The following is a 27513-nucleotide window of genomic DNA, read 5'->3' on the forward strand; positions in this document are numbered from 1 at the left end:
TGCTAATAATAATTAGATTTATTACTTTAATCCATAACATATACAATAACGCTCATTAATTTCAACACATACGTTTTTTTTCTTCCTATTTCTCGAATTTTTCAAAGAAATATATTTGGTAAGAAATACTTGCATGAATGTAATTATTTATAAAGCTGAAAGACATATCTATACTATGTAGCATACACCCGGGAATTCGCTGAAAATCCTCCCTTCTTTAATCTCTTATAAATCAGATTAATCTTTCAATCTTTTATAAATCAGATGATTCACCTCGTTCGTCTCGATTAGATATGTCTTGTAAGTAATTTTTAATAAGCAATAAGTGTTCTTTAATCTAAATCTCATCCTTTAATCACAACTAAAGGACATGAAAACCTTAATTAAAGTAACCCTCTTTATAAGTGATCCCTGCTAAACTTTATTCAGAGAGATATTTTATTGGTCCAAAGTTTGGGATCCAACCTTATTTCAATTTCATTGATTAATTGTATTTTTCAATTATAAATTTAAGATAAATGCAAATTTTATTTATAGTTTCAATAGCAATAATGCTGCATTTTCTGTGACGTATATCTACCATATTCAAAATTCCTTAAACATTACTGGATAAAATAAGTTAATTAGATTACCTTCGATGCTTTTTTAAAATATTAATTGACGGTAAATGCTACTTTTAGAACAACTTCAACAACAACAGAGGGACTCATCCCAAAAGTGAGGTGAGGTGCTCATTTTTCCCCTACTCACTACTTTGAAAATTACAGCAAATTAAATTATGTTTTTTAAAATACAAATTTACTGTAAATTCTAACTTTGTAACTACTTTAATGATATCTCCACTACATTTAAAGCAAGATTTTGGAATACAAATATCCATTTGATTCAAGTCTCTCTATACCGTAATTTAAAAACAATGAAAATTAGTCCTAACTGCCCCATTCGCAACAAAGCATTTTTTTAAAAAATTTAAATGATTTAAATTTTCCGAATTTTGAAGAAAAAAAATATTTATGAATACGAAAGCTGAAACGTTATCGCAAACAAGAAATAAATTGAAAGGGTACCAAAAACAATTTTTTTTAATGTTTCAATAGAGACAGTGGTTTTTTTCAATTATTTTTCCGTTTTTTGTCAAAGAATGTTTCAAATAGTCTGGTAGATAAAAAGTTTACATTATTTGATCATAAAATATTAAAACATAGATTTTGTGAAAATACAATTTTTCTTCCTTACTTTTCTTTAAAAGTAGCATTTGTAACGTATTCCATACATTTCTTGATTATTAAAATCATTGAAAACATTTCTGTTATTACTAGCTGAAATGAAAAAAAAATTCATTTACATTATAAATGTACTAAGACAAAGATTTTTATTTAACATTTCCTCATTTTAAACTATATTCAAATATAAATGACAATATTGTCTCAAAATGGAAATCTAATTTCAAATTGAAACGTATTTTAAATAAAACGTATGCAACAAATATTTTTAGAGCTGTAAGGAAATATCTGAAAACAATTCAAACTTGGAACTTGTCTTTGAAAATAAGATGCTATTAAAACGCATTCATCGCAGAGTATATTCAATAGCATACGAAACAATATTTTAAATGGTGAACGTCTGGTAGATTTACTTGAAATTTCTCATAATATTAAAGCTCTCAACATCAAATTATTATAGTAATATTTGTCATAAGTCTAGAAATTAACAATATTCTATCTCAATAAACTTAGTTTTACTTATTACTTGTAATAATTCTATATAATAGTTTTCAATTTTAATAATTCTTTATAATAAGAAATTGTAAAAGAGTCCGTCGAAGTTTTTTTTATTTTTGTATATAACATTTATTTTTGTTGTGGGGAAACTAAAGCAAAAAGAATGTTTGAAAACTTAAATTCGGGCTTCATGAAAAGTAGGATAAATAAATTTAAGATTCAATATTTAATTCAAAAATTTGTGAAACTTGTAGTAAAAGTTATGCCCTGGCACGCTTTGTAAGTCAAAGAAAAAACAGTCACAGGGTTGAAATTTGGTAAATAAAAATGTATATTATATTTGCTGCATTTTCAATTTATTATTCTTAGCATTTTTGCTCAATTTATTTCTGCTTAAAATAATGCTTTGATTGTTTATTTCACGAGTAATTGTAAATATTTGTAATCGTTATATTTATTTTACTTTTTTTACTACCTTGCTCATTTCTGATGATAATGATAGTTGAAAAATTACTTTATCAACCCTATCGTTGTAAGTAAAATAAAAACAAGGAGAATGCAGACAATTTTAAGGATTAATTTAACAGATTTGTTTAAGATGAAAACGATAATGTTTTATTTTTCTGTCTTTTCCATAGGTGAAATCATATTGTCAAATAATATTTTTCAAAATATTATGAATAGTTTAAAATAAAACGAGTGTCTGTTATAATAAATACAATATACTTATTTTCGTTTTTTTTTTAATTAAAATATGAAGTATTTCTTAAGTGAATATTTAATAAATTGAAAACTGTTTAAGTAATTAACAGTAATTCCGATGCCACCGACGCCAAATAGGGTAAATATGTCTTCTTTTCAGTCTTTCATATAACAACAGAGCGGATTATTTTAATTTTAGCAACAAAAAAGTAGCATATTTTCATACACCACTCATGTTAAAATAATAAACCACGCCTTTCCAGGCCCACACTTTCAATTTAAGATGACACGAAGCATGCATAATCTATTATATTAACTGAAAAATTGCAATTTAAATAATTTTCCATACATTTGGTTTAGCGAATGGACTTTAAATTTATTTCGAATCAAATGAATGCTTTTACTCTACCTTCTTTCCAAAAAATTTTATTCTTCTAAAAATGGAATAAAATTCAAATTCATTTCATTGCCAGAGGGATAGTAATTTGTTTTTGTAATGAAAGAAAGCTGATGATTTTAAAATTTCCAAATTCAATTTAAGCTTAATAAAACACATTTCCTCTGAGCACTAGCAAATCTTGTTCAATAGTTTTTAATGATTTTGTGATAAAATATTTTTTTCCGTGAAATAATATTCGATGGTTGCTACTTAAAAATAGATGGTACTTTAATGAATTTTCGATTTGATGTGCTTTCTTTGAAGTAAGTGCAAAAACAGAGTTGATTCACAAACTTAATATTTTTTTATTTTTAATGTCTTGAAAAAACATAATTGAGTCATTCAAATTTTATTCTATTTAAAATCGAGTGGTACTATTGTACGATATTTTATAGAGTAGTATGAAAAAATATATAAATATTCGAATATATCCGAAGTACGAAAAAAATGAGTAAATTAGCTACGAAGCTATGAATTATATATTATTTACTTTATTTTAATTTGAATTACTTTTTGATTGGTTTGTTTCATTAAGTGAGCAAAAATTACTTCATGTTTCGATTTATTATTCACTTACGAATCACAAATTATTATTGTATAATGACTAATTAAAAAAATCCGCTCAAAGAAATTAAAATCAACAACTCTTACTGAAATATTCTTTTTAGTCCATAATTAAAAGTGCATGCAAACAAGATTTTAGTTTATATATATTGTAATAGTATATGTATCATTGATTACAATTGTTAATTACTATAGTTACGAGCGTATAGTTAAATTACATGATAATGAATTATAAGATAATAATTAATTATATGATAAGGAATTAAGAGCGTATCTTGAGCTGTATTCATCTTTTAAACACGTATTTTAAGCTATGATTCCTTTGAACACGCATCTTGAGCTATGTTCAAATTTTCAAACACTTATTTTAAGCTATGATTCTTTCGAACACGCATCTTGAACTATGTTCAAATTTTCAAACACGTATTTTAAGCTATGATTCCTTTGAACACGCATCTTGAGTTATGTTCAAATTTTCAAACACGCATTTTAAGCTATGATTCCTTTGAACACGCATCTTGAAGTATGTTCAAATTTTCAAACACGTATTTTAAGCTATGATTCCTTTGAACACGCATCTTGAGCTATGTTCAAATTTTCAAACACGTATTTTAAGCTATGATTCTTTCGAACACGCATCTTGAACTATGTTCAAATTTTCAAACACGTATTTTAAGCTATGATTTTTTTTGAACTCGCATCTTCAGCAGAGTCCAATTTTTAAACTCGTATTTCAAGTTATGATTTTCTTAAACACGCATCTTGAGTTATGTTCAAATTTTTAAACATGCATTTCAAGTTATGATTTTCTTAAACACGCATCTTAATCAATGTTCAATTTTTTAAGCATGCATTTCGAGTTATGATTTTCTTAAACACGCATCTAAAGCTTTGTCCAATTTTTAAAAATTTGCATTTCATACCACTATACGTTCTATTTCTAAGCACACATTTTAAGCTATTCTAATTTTTTCAATCATGCATTTCAAGTTATGTCAACAACAAAAAAATTCACCGACGAGTTGTTTAGTAGTTTACTGAAACAGAATCAATAAATTCCTCTATTATTCCGAGAATTCCGATAAGAAATATTTTTGTTTTAATGCCTTCAAGTCATCGCACTAATGTCAATAAACTGCCACATAAACAGAGTGTTAACTTATCTGCGTAATCGATATACTAAAGATAACTAAGAGCCTTCTTCCGAAGCCGTTATCAGACTCATCTTTCACGTTCTGCTACTCTTTTTCATTAGTGTCAGAAAAGAGCTTGAAAGCTCTTAATAAATTTCTTAAGACACCCTCCAAAACAGATGGTTGTTCATGTTCATCAGAATCAAAATAATTTCAGAAAAGGAATGTTGTTTACAATTCCGCCATTAGAATAGCGATCAATAATTAAAAATATCCGAAGTTCAGAGTAACAAAAAAATTAACGACTACCAATATAATAAAACATGCCTTTCCTTAGTCTAACACTTATTAAATTTATTTCAAAATTTTGTGTTGAACATTCAAGCATATATATGTTATTCTTAATAATATGAATAAGGGAAGAAGCATTGTTTATGGTTTTGTTTTTACATATTATTTGCTTACCTAGTTTCTTTTGATTAAACTAGATGGAGCCACGCAAGTCGTCTTCAAAACTTAGAAATTATTTTTTTATCAGTCGGAAGATTTTATATAATTGCCCATTTTCATTTTAAGACTGGTAAACGCTATTTATGGAATACAAGTATATTGGACGACTATAGACGCACAACCTGATCGTTGTTAACCGACTTAGTCCATATCACTACCTACCGATATATACTACCCAAAATTGCATAGAAAACTTATCCTAGGTATTCCAAATACATCGCCAAATGACTAACTGTAAAATTATGAAATAAATCTTCGATTCTGTAAGATTATGAAGTCTAAGGAGACTTGACTTTTAATTTGTCTGCCAAGCTCAGCTTTTATCATTTAAATTTTGCCCAAAGTAATTTTAATTGAAGTTTTAAAATAAAATGAATTAGATGTATGCTGTACTTACCAAATCAACATCAATTGCGGCAAGGTACTATTTTTTTAAACAAATTTATCTCGATTACAAGAACTGGACAGTGGTGCACTATATAAAATTAAAAAAAATTCAAGAAAAGTGACATGCACTTAAATTATTGAATTCAAAGCACAATATTTTCCATTAGCACACACAGACGAAATATTTATTACATTGATCATTACGAGTTAAGATTTTTGCAAGCAATTAGGTCAAAGTGAATAATTTTCAATTATTTTTCCATATTGATTTCAGTTAACTTTGAATTATATTTGATGACTAGCTGAAAACTCGTTTCTCGAACGGAGTGGAAAAAAAGTAAATAAGCAATAAATCGGTATTGATCAACACTGCGAAAACACGCATGAAACTGAAAGACAATTAATTAGATCGATTCAGATAATTAAGCTAAAAGAATTCCATTTTTTTTATTTATTATTATTTGTTACCCATCTCGGTGGCTTTACGTTATTAGATTACATTAGAAACAAGTTATTTCCATTAAAATAAAGATTAACTATATTCAGAATCACCTATTGTTGGTGAGGCCATCCAACATGGACTGTAATGCCAGGGAGTTTGGTTTTTTTTATATTCAGAATCATTTGGCATAATAGCTCGAAGTCAAAGTAGAATATAAATCTGTAGCTCAAAGTCAATTCCTGATAGTAAAAAGTTAATTTAATCAACATTTTTCGACGGTACTTACTCATTTGCATAGGTCGTAAAAAAACTATTTCCACGATACCTATAGAAGATATTTTAATACCAATAATGGTACATTTAGTGCCTATTGAAAAACTCCATTTAATATTATATCAGTATTACATAGTACTAAAATTAATTAAGCATAATTTTCGTCAATAATAAAACTGAGATATTTTTATGGTTCTCTTAGTCAAATCTAACTCTCTAAGTCACCTTTTCTCCATTAAATAAACCAATATATCTTCATCAAAAAAATATAATTATATTTTATTTCAATTTATATTTATATAACAATAATCTGGAAATATTTTACGATTCTCATTTACGAATAAATATTATTTCTCCATTAATTCAGCTTTTTAGCACTGTGGTCGGTGCGAGCCGGGAGCAGAATTCGTATCACCTAGCCACCACTGAGAATCGAACCTGGATCATTTCATTTGGAGGCGATTCCCCTATCCCCTAAGCCACCTTGGTCCATTCTACTGGCATTTTGTTTCATAACTGTCGTTGAAGCCGACCCAAATTTGAGTTTACAGCTACCGATGTTCAACTCCGTAACCTTGATTTTTGGACTTAATCCAGAAGGCTAGGGAACTCCTGGATCAAGCATCGTAAGAAATTTCCCTTCATGGAGGACTTCATGAGGGAACTAATCCGCATTTGCGTTATATGGAGAAGAAAACCACGGAAACCACCCGCGGTTAGCCTGACGACAAGAAGACTCTAACATATGATCATTTTTATCACTAAGGATATTTTTAAGTCAGCACTGTGGTGGGTGCGAATCGGATGTGATTTCGTATATTTTTAAGATACAAATATACACACACACATATAAACATTCTGTTTTATTTATGTAGATTTAATAACATAACAATGCATTAATAGTTGTATCAGCGGAAGTCATTAAATATAAGAAACTAGTGGGCTGCGCCCAATGCTCGCTAACGCTCGCCAACCCCCGAAAATTGCTACGCAATCTTATATGGTTTGTTTCGCAAACCAAGCTCGCTTCGGTCGCTACTAACTTAGGTACATTGCAAATGTACAAAACGCTAAGAATTCAAAACAATCATTCAAATCCATATAACAACTTTTTTTTAAAAAAAATTACATCATTTTAGTAAATACTAAGTTATTAAAATAAATTTGAATTCAAATAAATGACATGTAATTCGTTAAACCTATTAGAAATGTGCTATAGTATAAAATCTTAAAGCGTAACAGCACGACTGAGACTCATTTTTCAATGAATAACTAATAACAATAGTAAAACAAATTCGTGATATAAATCAAAAATCGTCAAATAAATTCGTAAAAAAAAGCGCTTTCGTCAAAATACTAAAATAGAGATCTATCGACAAAGACTACTCACTTCTGCCTAGCTTAATAGTATTTGGTGAGAATACTCTCTCTGGTTATTTCAGTTTCCGTTTTTTAAAACGCTATAGGTTGAGCCACCTGAGCTAGATTTGGCATGTGACATTTTTAGCGGCAATCATTGGTCAATTTTCTAGCGTTGCCATTCGGGGAGTTGTAATGAGGCTTTTTTTTGGTCGCCTTGTAAGAGAAATATATATATAGATTATTCAACATACTGTTGGTACATCTTCATGGAGAGTTCATACAAGAAAGAGACCTTAGCTATTGGCTATATTTTAACTTTGTAAGAAAAATATAGTTCTGAACAATTCGCGTGGAGGAATAGTTATTATTATTTAATATCAATCCTTCATCTCTTGACTTCTACGTCTCTCTAATAAACAAGTCAACCACATTCATTGATAAACCGTTTCTTAGAAAAGCTTTTAAATTATTGCAAACTAGATTTCTCTTAACAATAACATATATTCATAACGCACACGTGCACGAATAAAAAACGTATAGAGTGGATATTGAAACCAAACACAGGAGTGTTTATACTTTAAATGAAAACTATTAACCCCTTGATATATCATTTCTTGATGCAGAAATGATCTTTGATTGCACCGTAAACAACAATTCGTAACGGAATGTTGACAGAGATGCCAACTGCTCCGGACACGCCAAAATAATTTTAAAAAAACGACAAATAACTGCAAACTAAATTTTGAAAATATTTGACTATTTTTGCTTGCTTTTTAAAAGGTATAGCATGACATAACTACTATAAAGTGGTGAATTATATAAGCCTACGAATCTATATGAGCCGCTCAGAAGCCAATGCGGTTAAGTCCATTTTTTGACATTTTCTGATTTTTGGAAATTTTGATGAAATAAATAATAATCTTCTTAGTTATTAAAGGATTTACTCGTTGGTTACTTTTTTCTAGGTCAGACAGTCCTTTTTTTAATAGCTTCTGAATATATTGTATAATAATTTCAGAAGCCATTGTGAATAAGTCCACCTTTTATCAATATTTTTTTACATAAACTTTGAAATAAAAATTAAATTATTCTTCTTCTTTCGATATTTGTTGGGAACACTGGAAAACAAGAAATTCATAGTAACTCAGGGTTGCCAGACGTAGTATTTTTAATACTACGGTAGTATTNTGAAATAAAAATTAAATTATTCTTCTTCTTTCGATATTTGTTGGTAACACTGAAAAACAGGAAATTCATGGTAACCAGGGTTGCCAGACGTAGTATTTTTAATACTACGGTATTATTTTTTCACCAAAAAAAGGGGTATGGTATTTTTCGTAGTATTTTTTTTAAAATGTGGTATTTTTTATTTTTTTTAAATTTTTTTTTCATTTACTAAAACAAAGAAAAATGCCACTTTAGTTTTGAAGTAAAAAACAATTTTTGAAATAATCCAACAGTTTATTTTCTATAAGTCACTGTATTTAGTGATGATTGTGAAAAATTGAAGTTCGTTTATGCTAGTAGACTATATATATTTCTTATCTTTTTCAGCTGCCAAAAGGTATAAGTCCTAAAATTTCTAAGATGCTGTCATTATTTCAATAAATACTGCGTTTTCATTTACACATCCTGTATATATCTTGTTTTCTTGCAGAGTTTACACCTCGAAAAAAGAGTTTATACACTTTTCTAATTAAATTAATAAACCAGGAATTTTAAAAACTAATGTATCAAAAAACATTAATTTTCTCAATTGTTGTGTTTTGGACTTAACCGCATTGGCTTCTGAGCGACTCATATATATATTTCTCTTACACGGCGACGAAAAAGCCTCTTTACAACTCCCCGAACGGCAACGCTAGAAAATCGACCAATGATTGCCGCTAAAAATGTCGCATGCCAAATCTAGCTGCGATGGCTCAACCTATACCGCTTTAAAAACGGAAACTGAAATAACCAGAGAGAGCATAAGCTAGGCAGAAGTGAGTAGTCTTTGTCGATAGATCTCTATTTTAGTATTTTGTCGAAAGCTCTTTTTCACGAATTTATTTGACGATTTTTTTTTATAACACGAATTTATTTGTTTTACTAGAATTTGTTTGCTTATGCAGGTTTTTCCATTGCAATTCACTTATTTCAATTTTTAATAGACTTAATTATAGCCAAAAATTTTAACCTTTTTAAAGAGATATCAGTTTTAGAAATTTTATCTTAAGATTTTATACTATAGCACATTTCTAATAGGTTTAACGAATTACATGTCATTTATTTGACTCAAATTCAAAATTAATTGAATTTCAAATTTATTTTAATGACTTAGTATTTACTTAAAACATGTAATTTTTTTTTAAAAAAAGTTTTTATATGGATTTGAATGATTGTTTTGAATTCTTAGAATTTTGTGCATTTGCAATGTACCTAAGTTAGTAGCGAGCGAAGCGAGCTTGGTTTGCGAAGTAAGCCATATAAGATTGCGTAGCAATTTTCGGGGGTTAGCGAGCAGGGGGCGCAGCCCACTAGTTATTTAGAAATAGTGGTGACTAAAAATCTACTGAATTGAATTTATTAAACCAAGAATTACAATTGATAAACTACCACTTTAAAATATTTATTTGCTGTCCGGAGCAAGTTGGCATATCTGTGTTGAAGACGTCTGAGACACGTCAATTACTGTTTTGACATAAGAAACAAATGACGTTTCCCAGACGTCTTCGTATGTCAAGGGGTTAAGATAACTGAAAATTTGTGACTATAAATAACGTCAAACTGTCAATAAATACTGTTATTATTTTCCATTTTTAACCTTACTTTAAAATTTAATGAATGTTTTTTCTTTTCCAGAAATCCTACAAGAGTGGGAAAGTCACCATCTTCCGAGCTCAGCAAGTCAGTCCAGAGAAGACTCATTAGGAGGTATGGTACTACATTATATAATTAAGCATGATTACCGACTATAATCATACGTTAAAATATTAATAAAAGTAATAAAACATCAAAATACTATCAGAAGTAATCAGGATTTTTTTTTAAAGGAAACCAACCCGGGTGGGTTTCATTGGGCCTTTTTGGGTTTTTTAAGATATTACCAAGCTTAACACTTTTTAGATTTAATTTCTAATTCAAAAGAGAACAATTTAAATAAAAAGAAAACTTTCATACGAAAATAATAATTAAGTTATGAATTAAAATAAAAAAAGTTTTAATTTTAATGTAGAACCATCTTTTCATGCTGATATTAATAAAAGACTCCTTGAGTAAGAATAAAATCATAATATTGGGATCAGAGAAATATGCTGTTCGCTGTTTTATTTATTTGTTAACATTCATAAGTTATAGCTTCATTTTTTTAGTTATAATGTAAGTCTTTTGCAGGCCAACTAACTACAGAACTACAGTTTATTTAACAAGTTTCTCAGTAGTTTTAAGAATTACTCTTTAAACTATTAGTTAGTTTTGATTTGAAAATTCCAGAATCGATATATTTAAGATAAATATTTCTTAAATCTATTTCTCTTTTATCTTATTCTTTATTTTCCATTTTGATTATGTTTATAAGAAAACTAAAAAAAAACATTTGACCCAAGTTTTATTAGATTTTTTTAGTGGTTTTTTCTTAAGAAAACCCACCCGAGGTGTTTTGGATAGGACAAAAACCCTAGAAGTAATCAAACGTAAATTAAACTTATTATCGTAAATAGTCAAGTAGAAGCAAAACGCTTTATTCAAGTAAATAAATAGGACATTTTAGTTTTAACCCAAAATCATAATCATTGCTTAATTAAGAAACAAAACACCCACATGCTTGTCGTCTTGTAATATCAATAACAAAATTCGTACAAGATCTTTCATACATTATTACCATTAGTTTATCAAATAAAATATTTCATGCCTTAATACGCAAAAAATGACTTGTTTTTATGCTAACTTGTAAGTAAAAGTACACAGCTTACAATTGAAATTAAACATTTTCAGCAGAGTCATTTAAATTTCTGTAGATAAACGGTCATTTAACAGGTTAAGAGTAATTAAAAGACATTTTATAAATAATTGTAAGTAGGTACCTGTAATTAAGTAAATTGTTTTAAATTTAAATTGTTTACAATCAACACTAAACATACTGTTTAAATACATGCTATGTGTTTAACCCCAGAATATTAAATGAAGCATACTTTTAACTTTATTAATCATTTCTTTGGATGTTTTTAATACGAAAAAAACTATTTCTTAAATGTCATTGCTATGAGTAAATTGAGAAATGTTCTCAAATTTAAAAAAAAAATAGTTTATAAATATAGATTTAGATACTCAAAATATTTTAGAAGAAACTTATTTAATATTTATATTGTTCAAAAATAAGAAAACAGCAAAAAATCTAGTATATTCCATTTTAAAAACTAATTCCTGTAAGTGCCGAGTATAATTTTCTTTCTGAATAGTTTGGTTATAATACAAAGCGTTTAACTATAACTGCTCTTAAGCTGCAAAACCATGCTTGTATTTTTTATGGGATCGAATAAAGTTATTACTATTTATAGTTAAAAGAGCTCAAACCTATTTTCTATCGAAGTTTTATAAAATATTTAGTGCGTAGTTCACTATTTGTCTACTTTCGCAAATAGCTTAAGGATGATTGATCTTTCATCAAAGAAAAGAAAATAGCAAGACTCCAATTTTAAACTCATATATTACCTCACTCTAAAAAAGAATAGTCTAGACTTCAAAATAGACTAATAACTAAAAATAATTTTTAATCTTTCAAAAAAGTGGAGAGATTTTTCAGTTAGATAAAAATCAATAACAGCGCTTTTAAAAGTCTTCTCCAAGAAAAAAATTTTAACAAAAAGTCACAGTTTAAGTCACAGTAAAAATCACAGTTAAAAGCCTCAGTTAAAAGTCACAGTTAAGAGTCACAGTATTCATTTGAAACAAAGTTGTAATTTGAAACCACGCGTGGCATCTTCCTGTAAAGAATTATATGGGCTTAATAACGGACAAATAACTTAGACATTTAAGTAGTTATTTAATATTTTTTTAAATGTGCCTCACCATCATCATATCTGGCTAGACAGCCCAGGATGGGCCAGTGCCTTCCTTTGAATTCGAATCCACTTCTCTCTACTTTTGACACTTGTTCGCCAGTTTTTCTCCTTTAGAGTAAGGAAATCAGTCTCAACTAAATCCAGCCATCTCAGCCTGGGTCTACCTCTTTTCCTGTTCGTTAGGAGTTTGTGTAGTAGGATTTTCTTTAAATTTGAGTCATCATTCCTTCTGAAAATGTGAGCTGCCCAGTTCATTCGATTTATTTTTCATGAATTTCACAATATCTGGCTCTCTGTAGATTTTATACAGTTTAGTATTATATCGTCTTCTCCGGGAATTATTTATTTTTATCCCACCAAGGATGGCCTCAAAACTTTTCTCTCAAAAATGGCAATTTTATTTTCACCAGCTTGAGTTAGATTCCAGGTCTCAGAGCCATACGTAAGTATTGGCCTAATTAATGCTTTATTGAGTAAAAGTTTTGTATTTTTTGATAAAAGAGATGATTTGAAAAAACGTTTTAAACCATAAAAAGCCTTATTTGAACAAATTAGACGACTCCGAATCTCATTGTCTATGTTATTGTCGGCAGTAACTATTGAACCAAGGTATGTAAAATTCTGAAAAGTCTGAAACCTGTGGGAACCAATCTCCAAATAGGATTCACTAGAATTTAATTCAGCAAGTACAGGCATGTATTTGGTCTTATCGGTATTGATGATTAGTCCCATATCCCTAGCAGCAAGCTCCAAAGAAAAGAAAGCTTCTTTTAATGCAGGAACAGTTCTTGCAATGATGTCTAAATCATCCACATACGCCAATATTTGAATAGATTTTGAAAATATGTTGCCTCTGATATTGATTTCAGCATCTCTTACAACTTTCTCTAGAGCAACATTAAAAAGAAGACAGGATAAGGAGTCTCCCTGTCTGACTCCATTATTTACTTTAATTTCTTCAGATAAAGATCCCAAAAGTTTGACTCTGCATACGGTGTTTGACATGCTTGCTTCTACAAGTCTAATTAGTTTTGGTGGTACTTGAAACTCAACCAGGGATTCATACAAGCGATTTCTATTTATACTGTCAAAGGCTTCTTTGAAATCAATAAAGAGATGATGTGTGGTAATACCAAATTCCCTGGTCTTCTCTAAAATTTGTCCAAGTGCAAATATTTGATCTTTAGTAGATTTTCCCTTGTGAAAACCACATTGGTAGTTTCCAATTTGAGGGTCTATATACTGTATAAGTCTCTCAAATAAAATGTTTGACAAGATTTTGTAGGTAGTAGATAGCAAACTTATACCTCTGTAGTTAGAACAAACCATGGTATCACCTTTTTTATATATTGGGCACATAATGGCAGTGTTCCAGTCAGAAGGTAAAATTTCAGCATTCTAAATATCAGTAATAAGATTATATAAGTAATAATTAAATGTGCCTAATAGATAAAAATGTCAATGAAGAATTCTCAATTTTTGCTATGCAGTATTGGAGTTGAAACAAACGCATTCATTATCACAAAACTGCGGCTTTTCTTTAAATTGACGTGTTGAATCATTTTCGGAATTAGTAAGAGCGCACTGGTTAAAAATGAGAAAAAATTAACATAACGGGCTTGAGTAACTTAAACAAAATAACGGCATTTATAATGGTACGTTATTCGTTTAAAACTATTCGCATGTTATGTTATTCACAGTGTTAGGTGAGCTCTCTATTATCTGAGTAATTCGGACTCAATCCTCCCGTTGTTTTTATAAACCTATGCTCATGTTAAATGTTTAAAAGATTTTGAATCAAAATGCAGACGTACAAAGTAAAAAGTTTTAACATATTTCCTCGTAAATATAAGTTATTTTTCCGTCTTTGCTTCGGTAGTTATCGCCATGCATTCAATATCCCGATATTTAAATACAATGTTATTGCAGCATGAAACCTTTAATATTTCGAGAAATAGAAATAATACATGAAGTATACCAAATAAATATTAAATCTTATTTCGTACTGTAATATTGTTTTTATTTTTGTTTTTTGTTTAAACTCTATGAATTTTTCATTAATTAAAATATTTATTACTCATTAAAGTATGAATGTACTATTTCTACGCTTTCATTCTGTGAGCATAACAGTTTTTTTTTTTTATATATNTACATAAATATTTTCAGATCAAGACTGTATATCAATTCATTTGCAGCTGCTGCGCCCTCCTCATAAAAAATGTGTGTGTGTGTGTATATATATATATATATATGTATATAATCTCATTTATTGATAAAAAGGGAGAATTGTTTTTAAAAAGTATTATTTTTAATGGAATTTCAGTAATTGAAAGCATTTAATTTTCTGCAAATATGTTTTCTAAGTTTACTGGTAAAAAAATTAAGTGTTTAGAACACTAATGTTTACATAAAAATTAACATATTTGCCGCTATCATGACTAAATATGCCTGGGGTCCTTCGTTAGTCAACCAGCTGTGCAAGTGGCCCTTCACTCAAAAAGGTTGTCATCCCTACACTAAACTAACAAAAAAGTTTCCTCAGATGAAACAGGGTTTATTAGTCTTACATGCCCGACAGGGCTTATTAGTAGAACATGCTCGAACATTTTTTATAAAACGATTATATATTAATGAAAACGTGATGTATTGATTGTTGAACTGTCGAAAGTAACATAAACGACATTTTGACATAATGTCGAAACAACATTATATCTACATTAACACTTTTATTTTAAGTAAAAATCAGAAATATTAAGTACTATTAATCAACAAAAGTACGAATCAGAATGCGAATTATTATTCGTAACAATGAAGCAATATTATCAAAGTAAGTTCTATTGGCAAGAGCATGTTTTAAACATAATACTTTAAAACAATGTCTAATAAAATTTTTATTTATCTAATCTAATTCAATAATATTTAGGTATTATAAAATATAACTAATTTTCTTTTTTTTTCTGTCAATTCAGTGTCATTTATTTGCCTAATCTAGCCTTTTTGGTGATTTTCAACAAACTTTAGGGTATTTTATGGTACTTCTGATTGAATATTAAACGTGCTGGTCGCCCCTTTCCGAAAACTCACAATTTCAGAGCACGTCTGGTGTTAAGTTTAGCATAGAACAGCTCCAGCACCAACGTCGCGTGCGTTAAGTCTTAATTTACAGAGCGCAAAAGAATAAACGGACCACTCTGAATAACTTTTGATTTAATGACCGGATCTTCGCGTTCAAACTTTCAATCTTAATGGTTCGAGGGTGAGATATTAAATATGATAATTATACGATATTTAAAGTTACGAAATCAGACACAAAAACTTACTTTCTCTGAATAAACATTCCCTTTTTTCGACAGATTCAAATTTCTGACCCCCAAGTCATAAGGGGTAACCGCAATCTGGGAAATATAGTCCCCATAGTTAGGCCAGGAGAGCACTCCAAAATTTGGATTCCCTTAATTTACGTATTTCGCCTTATCTGGAAAAAAATTTAAACGAATTGATAAATTTTTACACAAAATTATAAAATTTGTTTATCCAAAGATAATTTCGTGCAAAAAATACCTTTTAGTAAATATTTTTTTTATTTATTATTTTATATAATAATAGTCAAAGATTTTTTGAATTGTTAAGTATAAAATCTTTTACATAATTTTAAAGAATGTAATTTGCAATGCAAAATACAAAATTTGAACGAAATCGGTCGAATTGTTCCTGAGAAATACAATTTTTTTAAAAAGTTGAATAGGTCCAAGTAATATAAAACATTGAAAAAATTCAGACGAGCAATGATAGTAGAAAACAGGAGAACAGGATTGCTAAACAAAAACGTAAAACAGTCACCTGCTGCAACAGCTTTCATGGAACATACCCCCAACCACTCTTAGAATTCAGACTTAGCACACAGTAACTAGTTCCATTTGCTCCTTAAATTAAGAAACATAACAGGGAGCTGGTATGACACGAACGTACAAAAACTGGCACAGCTTCTGCAAAAAAGCACCAAGCAACGTATGATTGAGTAGAAAAATAGGCATATGTTCGACTTAATCGAAAAAACAGGAATTTTTGTGTTTCTGAAAAAATTCGTCTTAAAATTAATTAAAATTTAACTTATTGTCTTAAAATTTAATTTGCCTAATTTTGTAATCCTGTACTTTCAAAAAAGGCAATTTAAAGATATCGAAAAAAGAAATTCTTGTAAACATTTAATCAAAAGTACAACTAAAACAAAAGACTTTAAAGCACACATACGTCCAAAACTTCGATTTCAATTCTATTTATTAAAAACTCAAAAGACATATAAAGTCAAGAAAAATCAATAGAACTTCAAAATATATTAAATTTCAAATTCAAAATGAAAATGTTCCCTTTTTTTTCTTTATTCTAAATTGTAAAACTGCTGTTCTCGTGAGAAAACTAATTGAGTCTTAAGAACTATATAAAAAGCTTATAGCCTGAAAACAGGCTATGCATGCTGGAATGTAAAGTGAACAAAAAAGAATCTTTCTTATCCATTTTAATGAAATTTTAGAAGATAAAATGGAATAAAGAATATTAAAAGAGTCTCAAAAACCAATGAGGAATTTTCAGTTTTCTTCATTTAGATTTGTTCTCTTTTAATGGCAATATCACTTAAAAATCTTTCAAGAAACTATACTTTTTTAGAAAAAAATAACGTAGAAAATGCATCTGCCACTTCTACGTCTAAGTTCTTATTTTTCTACCAAACAATTCAATTTATTTCCTTACATTATTTAATTTTTAAGCTTCAAAAAATTTATTTTTCTTTAAGGTATTCCGAAACTAATATTTAAAAAAAAAAAATTCTTAGTTCAGTTTTCTAAGGCCAAAAGTTAATGTTTTGAGAAAGACGGCATTAAATATAATGACGTTGAATATAATTAGATTTAATGCTATTTGCTTAAATAATGTATTTTAATAATTTAATGTTCTTTTCTTCGGTTGTAAGTAATTGAATAATTTGAACCATTTTTAAATTAAATGAAACAAAACTTTACAGAAGTCAATAGGAAGATTAAAAAGTTTGAGAATAGTTTGAAACTGATATTATTTAGAACAAGTTTTGTTACAAGCTTTAATACTTCAAGTTTAAATCCCATACCAGAAAAGAAACTTTGCATTTAAGAAGATAAATAACTTGTTTGTTTATTCTTATAGAAATAGGTGTACGTTAATATGATATGTCAGACGTTTCTCACCAAGTAATTTAAATATAGCGAAATGTTTTAAATTCTTATCCGCTAACTGGCTATAGTTCGGAGATTCGGCAAAAAAAACTTGACAATTATTTAAAATGAAGTGTTAATTTTAAAAAAGTACTTCTAGTACTAATAAAAATTAAGCAAAATAGATTAGTACATTATCGGAAAAAAATCTACGTGGTAGCAAAAAGAAAGAGAAAAAAAAATATAATGAAATAATTGGTTGAAAATGTGAATCATACGTCACCAGGGAATTAAAAATTTAATTTTAAAATGAAGTCATTACGACGATATATAAGATGCTGAGATATTTAAGAAGCTTTAAAATTTTGGCTACGTATTCGACAGCTCTTTGTGTTCGCCATCTTTATTCTTTGTTCGGCATCTTTACTCTTTGACTTTTAAAGCATCTACAATATTACAGATAATTGTCGTTGTCATCGCAGGAGTTTGATTCAAGACGATATAAAGATACCTTTTACATTAGTAATATCATCGTTTATATTTTTATGGTTTAGTTATTAAAATATATATTGAATAATTGATAAATATAGTATTCGAAATAAATACATACTTATGCACATTACTGAAATTGAATCAATCTATTAAAAAACTAAAATTAAAAAGCATATCATGTTTTCTTTAGTAAAAAATAATCAAAAAAAAGTCATCTAAATCTCGACCAAAAATAATCATCTACATTGCTTAAAGAAAAGTACGTAAAATGAAATAGCGTGTAGTAAGATCAATTAATAATAAATTAATACCCTATGCCTCATTAAGAATAACAAAAATAAACATCTCTAAATCAAAGAAAATTTTGCTTTAATTTACTTAAACAAATAATAGCTTCAGATAATGAAAAACATAAAACGTATAATTTATTTTCTCATTCCTTGGAATTTTCACATCATTGAAATCCGATGAATAATAATTAAAGCAAACACTTTGCTCGAAAGAATTCAATTACCGTTTTCAAAGATACCCATTTGTTATCTTTTAAACAAATAAAGATTAGATTTGAAATCCGTAAATATATCGACCACCAGAACCATTCTGACTATTCTAGAATAAATATAATTAACCATTAGCATTCAAAACTGCTCGGCAAAAAGTTAATTTAGCGTGAGTAACCGATTCATTAACTCCATAATCTTCTTTCACTTCGGCATTGTCGTTATCTTATATTTGTTTTGCATAAAACTAATAGTGCCCCTACACGAGCTTATGAAAAAAATAAATTGTTTTATTCACGCTATATTATTATCAAAACTAATGCAACTTTTTTTAAGTATTTTATTACTGAACAAAACCGTAATTACCTCTAATAATTGGCCAATGCACGTTATTCTTCAATTTGAATCTCGATGTTTCAATTTTCGTGCTGATAAAAATTACTTTTCTTACTCTCTTTTTTAAGAAAACATCTTTCGTAATCTAATTATGGCGATTTGATGGAAAGATACCTAATAATGATCCATAAAAATTTAGAAGCAATTTCTAATTTTCAAATGCGGGATAGTTCATAAGAACTCTCCTTTCAAGCTTTTACACGTAATACAAAATACAAGGTATCTAAGTTAGGTTGCTTATACACTGCCTACCAATAAGTATTTGGACACGTGTGATTGAAAAGTAAAACAAACTTTATTCATAATCAATAGTTGGTAGAGCCTCCACCAGAGGCAATTACAGCTAGTGGTATTTTCTTCCACTCGGCTTGAAGAAGACATATAAGTTCCTTCAACGATTTTGGACGGGTAGTACACCCTTTAATTCGGCGATCCAACTCGTCCCAGAGGTTCTCGATAGGGTTCAGGTCTGGACTCTGGGCAGGCCAGTCCACTCGATTAACCACATTGTCATCCTGGTAGTAACAGGGGTCCACCCTGTAAAACTGCCACAACGTAGGAAGCACATTGTCATCCAAAATAGTGCAGTAGGCATCTTGCATGGGACTAATGCCGATATTGTTCCCTACACGATATATACTCGCGTAGAACGTGACGTATTTCAGGACCGCAGATATAGTAATTTGCATAAGTGTCCAAATACTTATTGGTAGATAGTGTACAACCACACCGACAAGCCAGCATATGTTTTATGGGCTCTAACCATACCAATGTAGCATGAATGAATCTTTGCTCAGAGTTATATTTTTTAAACTTCACTATCTTTCCGAAGTCAGCGACGGTACTCTCTCTTCCAACTTTAACACAGCATTAGCAAACCAAAATCTTGCATTTTGCTACGTCAAAATACCATACTTAAAAACAGAACACTTTTCAAATTTAGACACTAATAGATTTATATTGATAAATATGTAACTGAGTGGGAAATGGAAGATTCCGAGTAGAGTATATAATTGAATTAAAAGAAATAATAAAAAAATAACAATAAAAAAACAAGGACTTTATAGGCTGATAGGTTGTAACAACCGGAGCATCTATTGCACGGATGAACCAGTTCAATAAAATTCATTTTGTGCCGAAGCAAAGCTCGAACTAAATGGGTTCTGTTCACGTGTCAAAACTAAAAAATAAATCTGATAATTATGGTAGCCACGATTGCTGTGGAATCACGTGTTTCTTATGCTTAATTGGTAAGAGCAATCTCTGTATCGAGATACCTTACACTGATGTTTTTAAAGGTTAAATGCCACTGCCCCGAATACATTTGTTCGGTATACCCTACACTAATGTTTTTTAGGGTTAAATGCCACAGCCCGGTATTGCCTACACCGATTTTTATTCCATTAATCTAACATTTCTGCCATAGAACCAAACTTTTACTCGGATTAGTTCCTGTAAAGTGACGCTGTTGTGAAATACGGCAAAATAACAATGACAATATTTTATCGAAGATCTGTGCAACAACAACTGCTTTCCGCATATCAAAGATGATGGCACCAGACACATTATTTTGCATGCAGGCAAATCTTAAGTTGATGACCTATATTCAAACTTCTTATTTTTGATGACTACGGCTTATCGCCGTAACTGACTTTCTACAACACTTTTTTATTTACTCTGAAACTAAAAAACAGTTCTAAGAATATCGTCGGATATACTGATCCAGTCTTTCGTGTCCTATCTCTTGGCGCTGCTCTATTTTTTTTTCTTCAATACGTCTTTAAAAACTATTGTTTCATATGATTTCTACCACAATTTTCAAATTAAAAATAGTGCTTTGAATGATTCTAGTACTTTCAGAAAACGGCATTCATCTTTGAAAATTTTTGTTAAATATTTATTTTATTTATTTAATTTCTTGTCCTAAGTTTGTCTCTGCTCTTAATTGGAACAGCTTAGTTTCATTACGTTTTGTGCTAAGTTTGATGTACTGTAGTACTATTTGGAATACAATAGTACCAATTTCAGAGAAATGCTGTCAGACTAAAAAAAAGGTAAAAAGCTTAGAATTAAAACATTTATTTTAAAACAAGAAAACTATATTTAGCAATAAACAAATTCAAAGAACTTCAATAGACTTAACTTTCTAAAACCAGTTCTTCACCGAAACATAAGCGGAAGATTTAATACTTTTTCTAACTTTTATTTTAGCATCAGACATGACTTCCAGTACCTTTTATTTTATTGCGTTAAATGCGTATTATCGAAAGTATTTTTACTTGTAGTTTCTGACCTTACGCCATTATAAACTATTTACCAATCATACAATATAATTTATAACTGTCCCTAATAGCTGTATTCAAGTTAACTCCTTATATGAAAACAACAGTTGCAGAAGTTAAAATTGAAACCTTTTTCAGAAATCAACAACAACCCTGCCTTGAATGGAGAGAATGGTCAAAAAGAAATGACTTCAAGTACCGGGGACTCAACTGATGGAAATGTAGAAAAGACAGAAGACGAGAAACAGAAAGACATCATAACGTCACTTTGTACTTCTCCAAGGTCTACGCCAGATTTTGAAATCAGCAACCAACAGCACCTAAATCAAAAACTTGAAAGCCCTATCATACGCAACAACACCCCAACTTCAAACGCTAGCCTAACAGAAGGACATCTTGAAGAAGATTGGCGACCATGGACACCAAAAAGCAACAACTATTATCTAGAGAGGTCAGTTCGTAATGGTATTTTCATTATTTCGCAACAATATCAGTGTATTATTTTAATTTATGTTTTATTATTACACGACAGGTTCCGCCCCGTTGATAACAGCCCTGACAGAATACATAGTCCCCTTATTCAGACTTCCAAAAATCGGAATCTTCCACTTGTGCAGAATGATGGTTGCAAAGGAGATTCAACTGATGTTCATATGGAATCACCTTTCTCCGATGTTTTCAGCGACACTGAAAATGAATCCGAGACAGGAAGGTAAAACAGTAAAGAATTCCAAAAACTGAAGAAAAAAAAATATATATAATACAGAATAAAGTAAAAAACAATGTGCGAACAAAGCATTAATGAAAGTACATAAATGGACATAGTTTCGGTTCTATAAACAAGAACCTTCGACAGCGTCTAAACCCCTAATGATGGTTCAGAAGTAGAGACGAACAAGGGCAGAGTGGTTTAACCAATAGGGACGGAGGAAAAAGTTTGAACAAGGAAATAACAAGGGGGAGGTACGAAACAGAATTGACGAGATTTGACGGGAATGTGCTTTTGTGTGCATGCCGGAAAATGTGTTGCAACCTAGATTTTAGATCTAAGTATGGCCCAGGCTCCCAATTTTTGAGAGGGATGAAATTAAAATACAATTTTACAATAACTCTAAAAACTTCACACTGGGAAAAAAGAAATTGAAAAACATTTCTTCCACTTGCTAAATATCTGAAAAACTATAATTCTTTTAAAATTATGTAACTTGTCTTTAGCTTAGCCGAGTTTTAATTAAGAATGATTCATGATTTTCTTTTATTTTAATTAGACAAAAATATCAGGGAGGGCAGTTAGAAATCGTTAATTACTGAGAGGGACGCGCAGCCCAACCATCACTCACACCATCGACGACCATTCCATTAAATTAATTTTTCAATGCATAATGCCCTTACTATGTTCGCGAAAGGTTGAAAACAAAATTCATTAGCAACAGCATGTTTGGCATATTTGCTAGCTCTAGGAAATTAAATATTTTTGTACAATCAAGCAGCGATTTTAATTACAGTACAAAGACTTAAGTCGAATTATTTTAAAGAACTTTCTTACAACTTTAAAAACAAATAGTGATCTCTACCAATAATCAATAAAAAGTTTTTTCATTAATTGTGCTATAATTGATTAACTATTGATGATTATATTAGTTTCTTTAATAATAATTAATTAAATTTCGTATTATTTTTTTCTTAAATATTAATAATTGATTAGCCATTGATCATTTGAGGCCGGAATAGCCTGGTTGGCAAGGCGCTGGACACGCGTTCGTGAGAACAGGAGTTTGAATCCAGCCATCATTTAGACTTTCTGTGTACTAAATGATGACTGGTGCACGTTAAATATGTCGGGTCACAAAGTTCTCCATGTTCCCATAACAAATTATACCTCCGGGGGCACTGAATTAGAGATTGATCTCTCTCTAGTTCAGGTCAAAATTTAAGATGTTTGGATGAATGGATCAGCCCTATAAACGGGTGTGATGTATCGGTGCGGCAGAAGTCAAATTGTTGGCCATAGAAGGCGCCACTAGAAAACAAGAACAATCACACCCCTTGCTTTCAATTCCTAAAACAACAACAACATTGATGATTTATATTATTCCACCAATTAATTATAATTCTTTTGCTATTGATATAGTTTTCTTAATATTTAAATTAATTATAGCTGCAATTAATGGTAAACTTTACTAATTCAATTAGTTTAAACTAATTTATCATTTATGACTGATGCTCTAAATCAAGTATCACCGATGGTATCATTGGATTGATATAAGGTACAATTAATTCCATTTGTATTCTCGCTCATAGAAACTCTAATTATTCATAATTCCGTTTATTCTTCATTCTTTGACAGTGATATGGAGGAAGATGATGAACACGAAGATTTTTCTCGGGGTCTGGACGCTTTTCTGAAAGCTGTTGTGGAAAGAAAAAAAGAACGGCGAGTAGCATTAGAAAGATATTCACTTCAATCAACGCATGTTGGTATTGAGCATCGTCTGATCGCTGCAGCTACATTTAACAAAAATTACAGGTATTAAATTATTAAAAATACTTTGATGTATCCTTAAAATGTTGTTTTTAAAAAATTACTGAAAAAAAAATTTATTTTTATTTTAGAATTCCAGGGACAAGAGTAGTTTATTTATCTCTGCTGACAGTTCGAAAAAGATTTCGTAGATGCGGAATCGGAAAGTTTATTTTGAAGGTAACATTTGCCAATGCTTATAAAAGTAGAGTTTGTTCATATAAAGAACTCCCCTAGCTGTTCGTCTGGAGTGGTGAACGTGACTATGGTTACGAGGTTTAACTATTTCAAGTAGGGATGTTGGGCCATTATCTAAGAAATGTTTTTACTCGGGTCACCGAGAGAAAGGAAACCAAGGAGAGAAAGAAACTCCCCTCTCTGAAATGCGCTATTTCTTGTTTCCATAGCAGCAAACGGTCTTAAACTTCGTGGCAAGAGGAGTTCTTTCCATAAACGAACTATAACAGCTTATAATCTCCAGAATAAAAGAAGTAACTAAAAAATCTAAGTTATTTTGCTCTATGCAAAACTTGCATTTATTACCAAGGGTTTTCAGTGGAATTCTACGTTAAACATAGAATTTATTGGCAGAAAAACCAGAATCGAACATACTGTGCTTAACAAACCAAATAAAATAAGGTTCATTATGAAAGTAATGTGTTTTCCAATAATTCCTGAGAAAATTATTCAATTAACATGAATTTTGATATATTAGCAAAACCACAAGAATTCTCCCCTATAACAAAGAAAGTCTTTCTACCGAAAAACTAATTTTTCAGGAAATAAAGAAAGCAAATTTCTTCACCTGCATCAAATAAAGGTTTAGAGCAGGGGGTTCCCAAAAGAAATTTCGAGAAGGGTTCCGGAGCAGAATTACATGTGTTTCGAGAGTTAAGCTTTTTTTAACCAGTAATAATTATGTTTAGATCTAATCCATTTATTTAATATTTCGGTTGTTTGTATGAAATTATTTAAGTAAAAAAAAAGGAACATTTTCAACAAACATTATATTAAATTTATGAAAAGGATATACATTTATAATTTTTATTTGTATTTCTCATCACACTGTTCAATTCAAAATGAAGCAAGTAAATTCAAAAATAAAGATTTACTTTCTCGGATAACTATCTCTCGACGTTTATAAAAGTTCTTTTTTGAAAACCATAAGTAAATCAATTTATTTTATTCATTTTTAGCATCATATGCGTACACCAAAAACAAATTCATAATTTTAGATTTAGATAGTATTTGACCCGTTATTATCCAATACTAATCTCATACTAACGAATATTGCAATATGTCATAATATCGCGGGAATTAGTGTTAACTTTAATATTTCGGCGTCTTAGTGAAGGGCTTATCCGTCAAATTAATATATATATATATATATATATATATATATATGTAATAATATGACTTCAAAGGCTAGATCAAATTCAAATAATTCAGTTTGATAATTCAAATAAATAGACATCGTATTACTTTATATTAAGTTTATTTAACAGCTTACGTTAGATTTTGGCATGGATTACAATGGTGGGTTTCCATGGTAGGATAATGAATGCTTTGGGTAAATCAGATAAATAGACATCTTATTACCTTATATTAAGTTTACTTAACAGCTTATGTTGGATTTTGTCATGGATTACAATGGTGGGTTTCCATGGTAGGATAATGTACCATGGTAGATAATGTTCCATGGTAGGATAATGAATGCTTTGGGTTATTCAAATAAATAGACATCTTATTACTTTATATCAAGTTTATTTAACAGCTTACGTTGGATTTTGTCATGGATTAAAATGGTAGGAATGGTTTCCATGGTAGGAATGTTGGGATTTGGAACAGATTTATCTAGCCATGAAGACATGAAAAAGCCAAGCATTTTTGAAGACTCCTGCTATTTAAACAGGGATACTGAAAGGGAGACATCCCTAAGAAAGAACATCCTTAACTTAATCAAATGTCATTCAAATGAGAAAATTTGAATGACTTTTTGTGGCTCTTAGTGAAAGAATGATTTATACGTCTTAAAATTAGTAAGAGAAATCTATTTTAAGCTTATGGTTTAATATGGAAAGACTCGTATGAGGTATTCTATATTACATATATATTCATAAATATATGTTAAAAATCAGAGCACAAGCGACACATTTTCCAGTTACCTTTAAATGTCTTAAAAATCTGTACAAAGCGCAAAAAAGGAAGATAAAAAAAAACAACAAAAATACAACTAAAAACAACTTTTATAATTGTGAGCAAAAATTTTTTAACTCGCTTAAAAAGTCCTCGAGATATAGCGAAATACGCAAAAAGTAAAAATAACATTAAAGGATCCAAACTTTGGAGTCCTTTCCTGATCAAACTATGGGGACCATACTTCCCAGATTGCAGCTACCTTCTCTTTAGGGGGTCAGAAATCCGAATCAGTCGGGGGGGGGATGAAAGTATGTTTATTCAGAGAAAGTATGTTTTTGTGTCTGATTTCGTAACTTATAATATCGTGTTCACTTATTAATCAGCATAGTTGAGGTCACCGAGCCATTAAGATTGAGTTCTAGAACGAAATCCGATCACTAGGTAAAAAGTTATTCAGAGTATTCCATTATCTTTTTTTTTTGCACTGTATATCCGTTTTAAAAATGCACCGAAATTTGAAAATATCTCAATGACTAATAACTAAATATCTCCTGCAACTTTTAAAAGTTTTAAATATTTTCCCATTTTTCATCTCCATTTCAGAAATTAAAGAGTCCATCACAAGTTGGACCCTATGATGCTTTGGTTGTTAGGGCAGATCCCTCAGCATTGAATTTCTTCCTCAAAAACAGCTTCACGGATGACCTTATCCTAAACAGTAGATTCAGGTAAATAACTCTTACTTGTAATCATCTATCAGATCGTTATTATTTTTAATACAATAATATCTGCCCCGTTTAAATATATATACTTGTAATCATTCAATATAAATACAATATCTGTTTTAAATACTAAAATGAATGTAAAAACCTATTTTTAATGCAAATTTATTTGACATATTACAAACATAAAGGGTATTTATTAAATAAATAATCTCAAGAAACTGAAGCGGTAAGATATTATTTGATTAAAAACGTCATTCACTTCAAAAATATACTAATATAAAATAACTGTCGGCATGTTCCAAGTGCTCAGAAATAGGCCCCCATTCTCAAGACATGCCAGACGTGAAAGAGAAGAAACAAAAGTCATTTGAAATATAAAACGTAAAATTGTTAACGAAAAATGGCAGAAAAAAAAGAGGGAAAAACAAAACAAGAAAAACCACAGTAGGGAAAGAAAAAAGATGGTACGATATGGTACTTTTATTTACGTCGCACTAGAGCTGCACAATGGGCCATTGACGACAGTCTGGGAAGCATCCCTAAGAATGATCCGGAGACAACATCCATACGTCATATCTTATTTTACAAGGACACAATATATCCTAACTATTTTTGATATAAAAGGTCTTGATATTTTCAATACAAATTAAAGCACTGTTTTAAATACACAAGTATGTTATTACTACTTTCAATACAA

The 27513-nt window shown here is 29.8% G+C and overlaps 1 protein-coding gene across 2 annotated transcripts in view; it reads left to right on the plus strand.

The window, feature by feature from the left end:
• Positions 1 to 27513, plus strand: part of LOC107437431 (uncharacterized) — a 418583-nt gene that overhangs the window by 377453 nt on the left and 13617 nt on the right. For both annotated transcript variants that reach the window (XM_016049433.4, XM_016049432.4), the window contains exons 3-8: positions 10378 to 10449; positions 21570 to 21882; positions 21964 to 22143; positions 23779 to 23958; positions 24045 to 24132; positions 26695 to 26819. In XM_016049433.4, coding sequence (XP_015904919.1) covers positions 10378 to 10449; positions 21570 to 21882; positions 21964 to 22143; positions 23779 to 23958; positions 24045 to 24132; positions 26695 to 26819 — 958 coding nt within the window. The remainder of the gene's footprint in view (positions 1 to 10377; positions 10450 to 21569; positions 21883 to 21963; positions 22144 to 23778; positions 23959 to 24044; positions 24133 to 26694; positions 26820 to 27513) is intronic.

The sequence above is a fragment of the Parasteatoda tepidariorum genome, chromosome 7 (assembly GCF_043381705.1).
Source record: "Parasteatoda tepidariorum isolate YZ-2023 chromosome 7, CAS_Ptep_4.0, whole genome shotgun sequence".
NCBI classification, from domain to species: domain Eukaryota; kingdom Metazoa; phylum Arthropoda; class Arachnida; order Araneae; family Theridiidae; genus Parasteatoda; species Parasteatoda tepidariorum.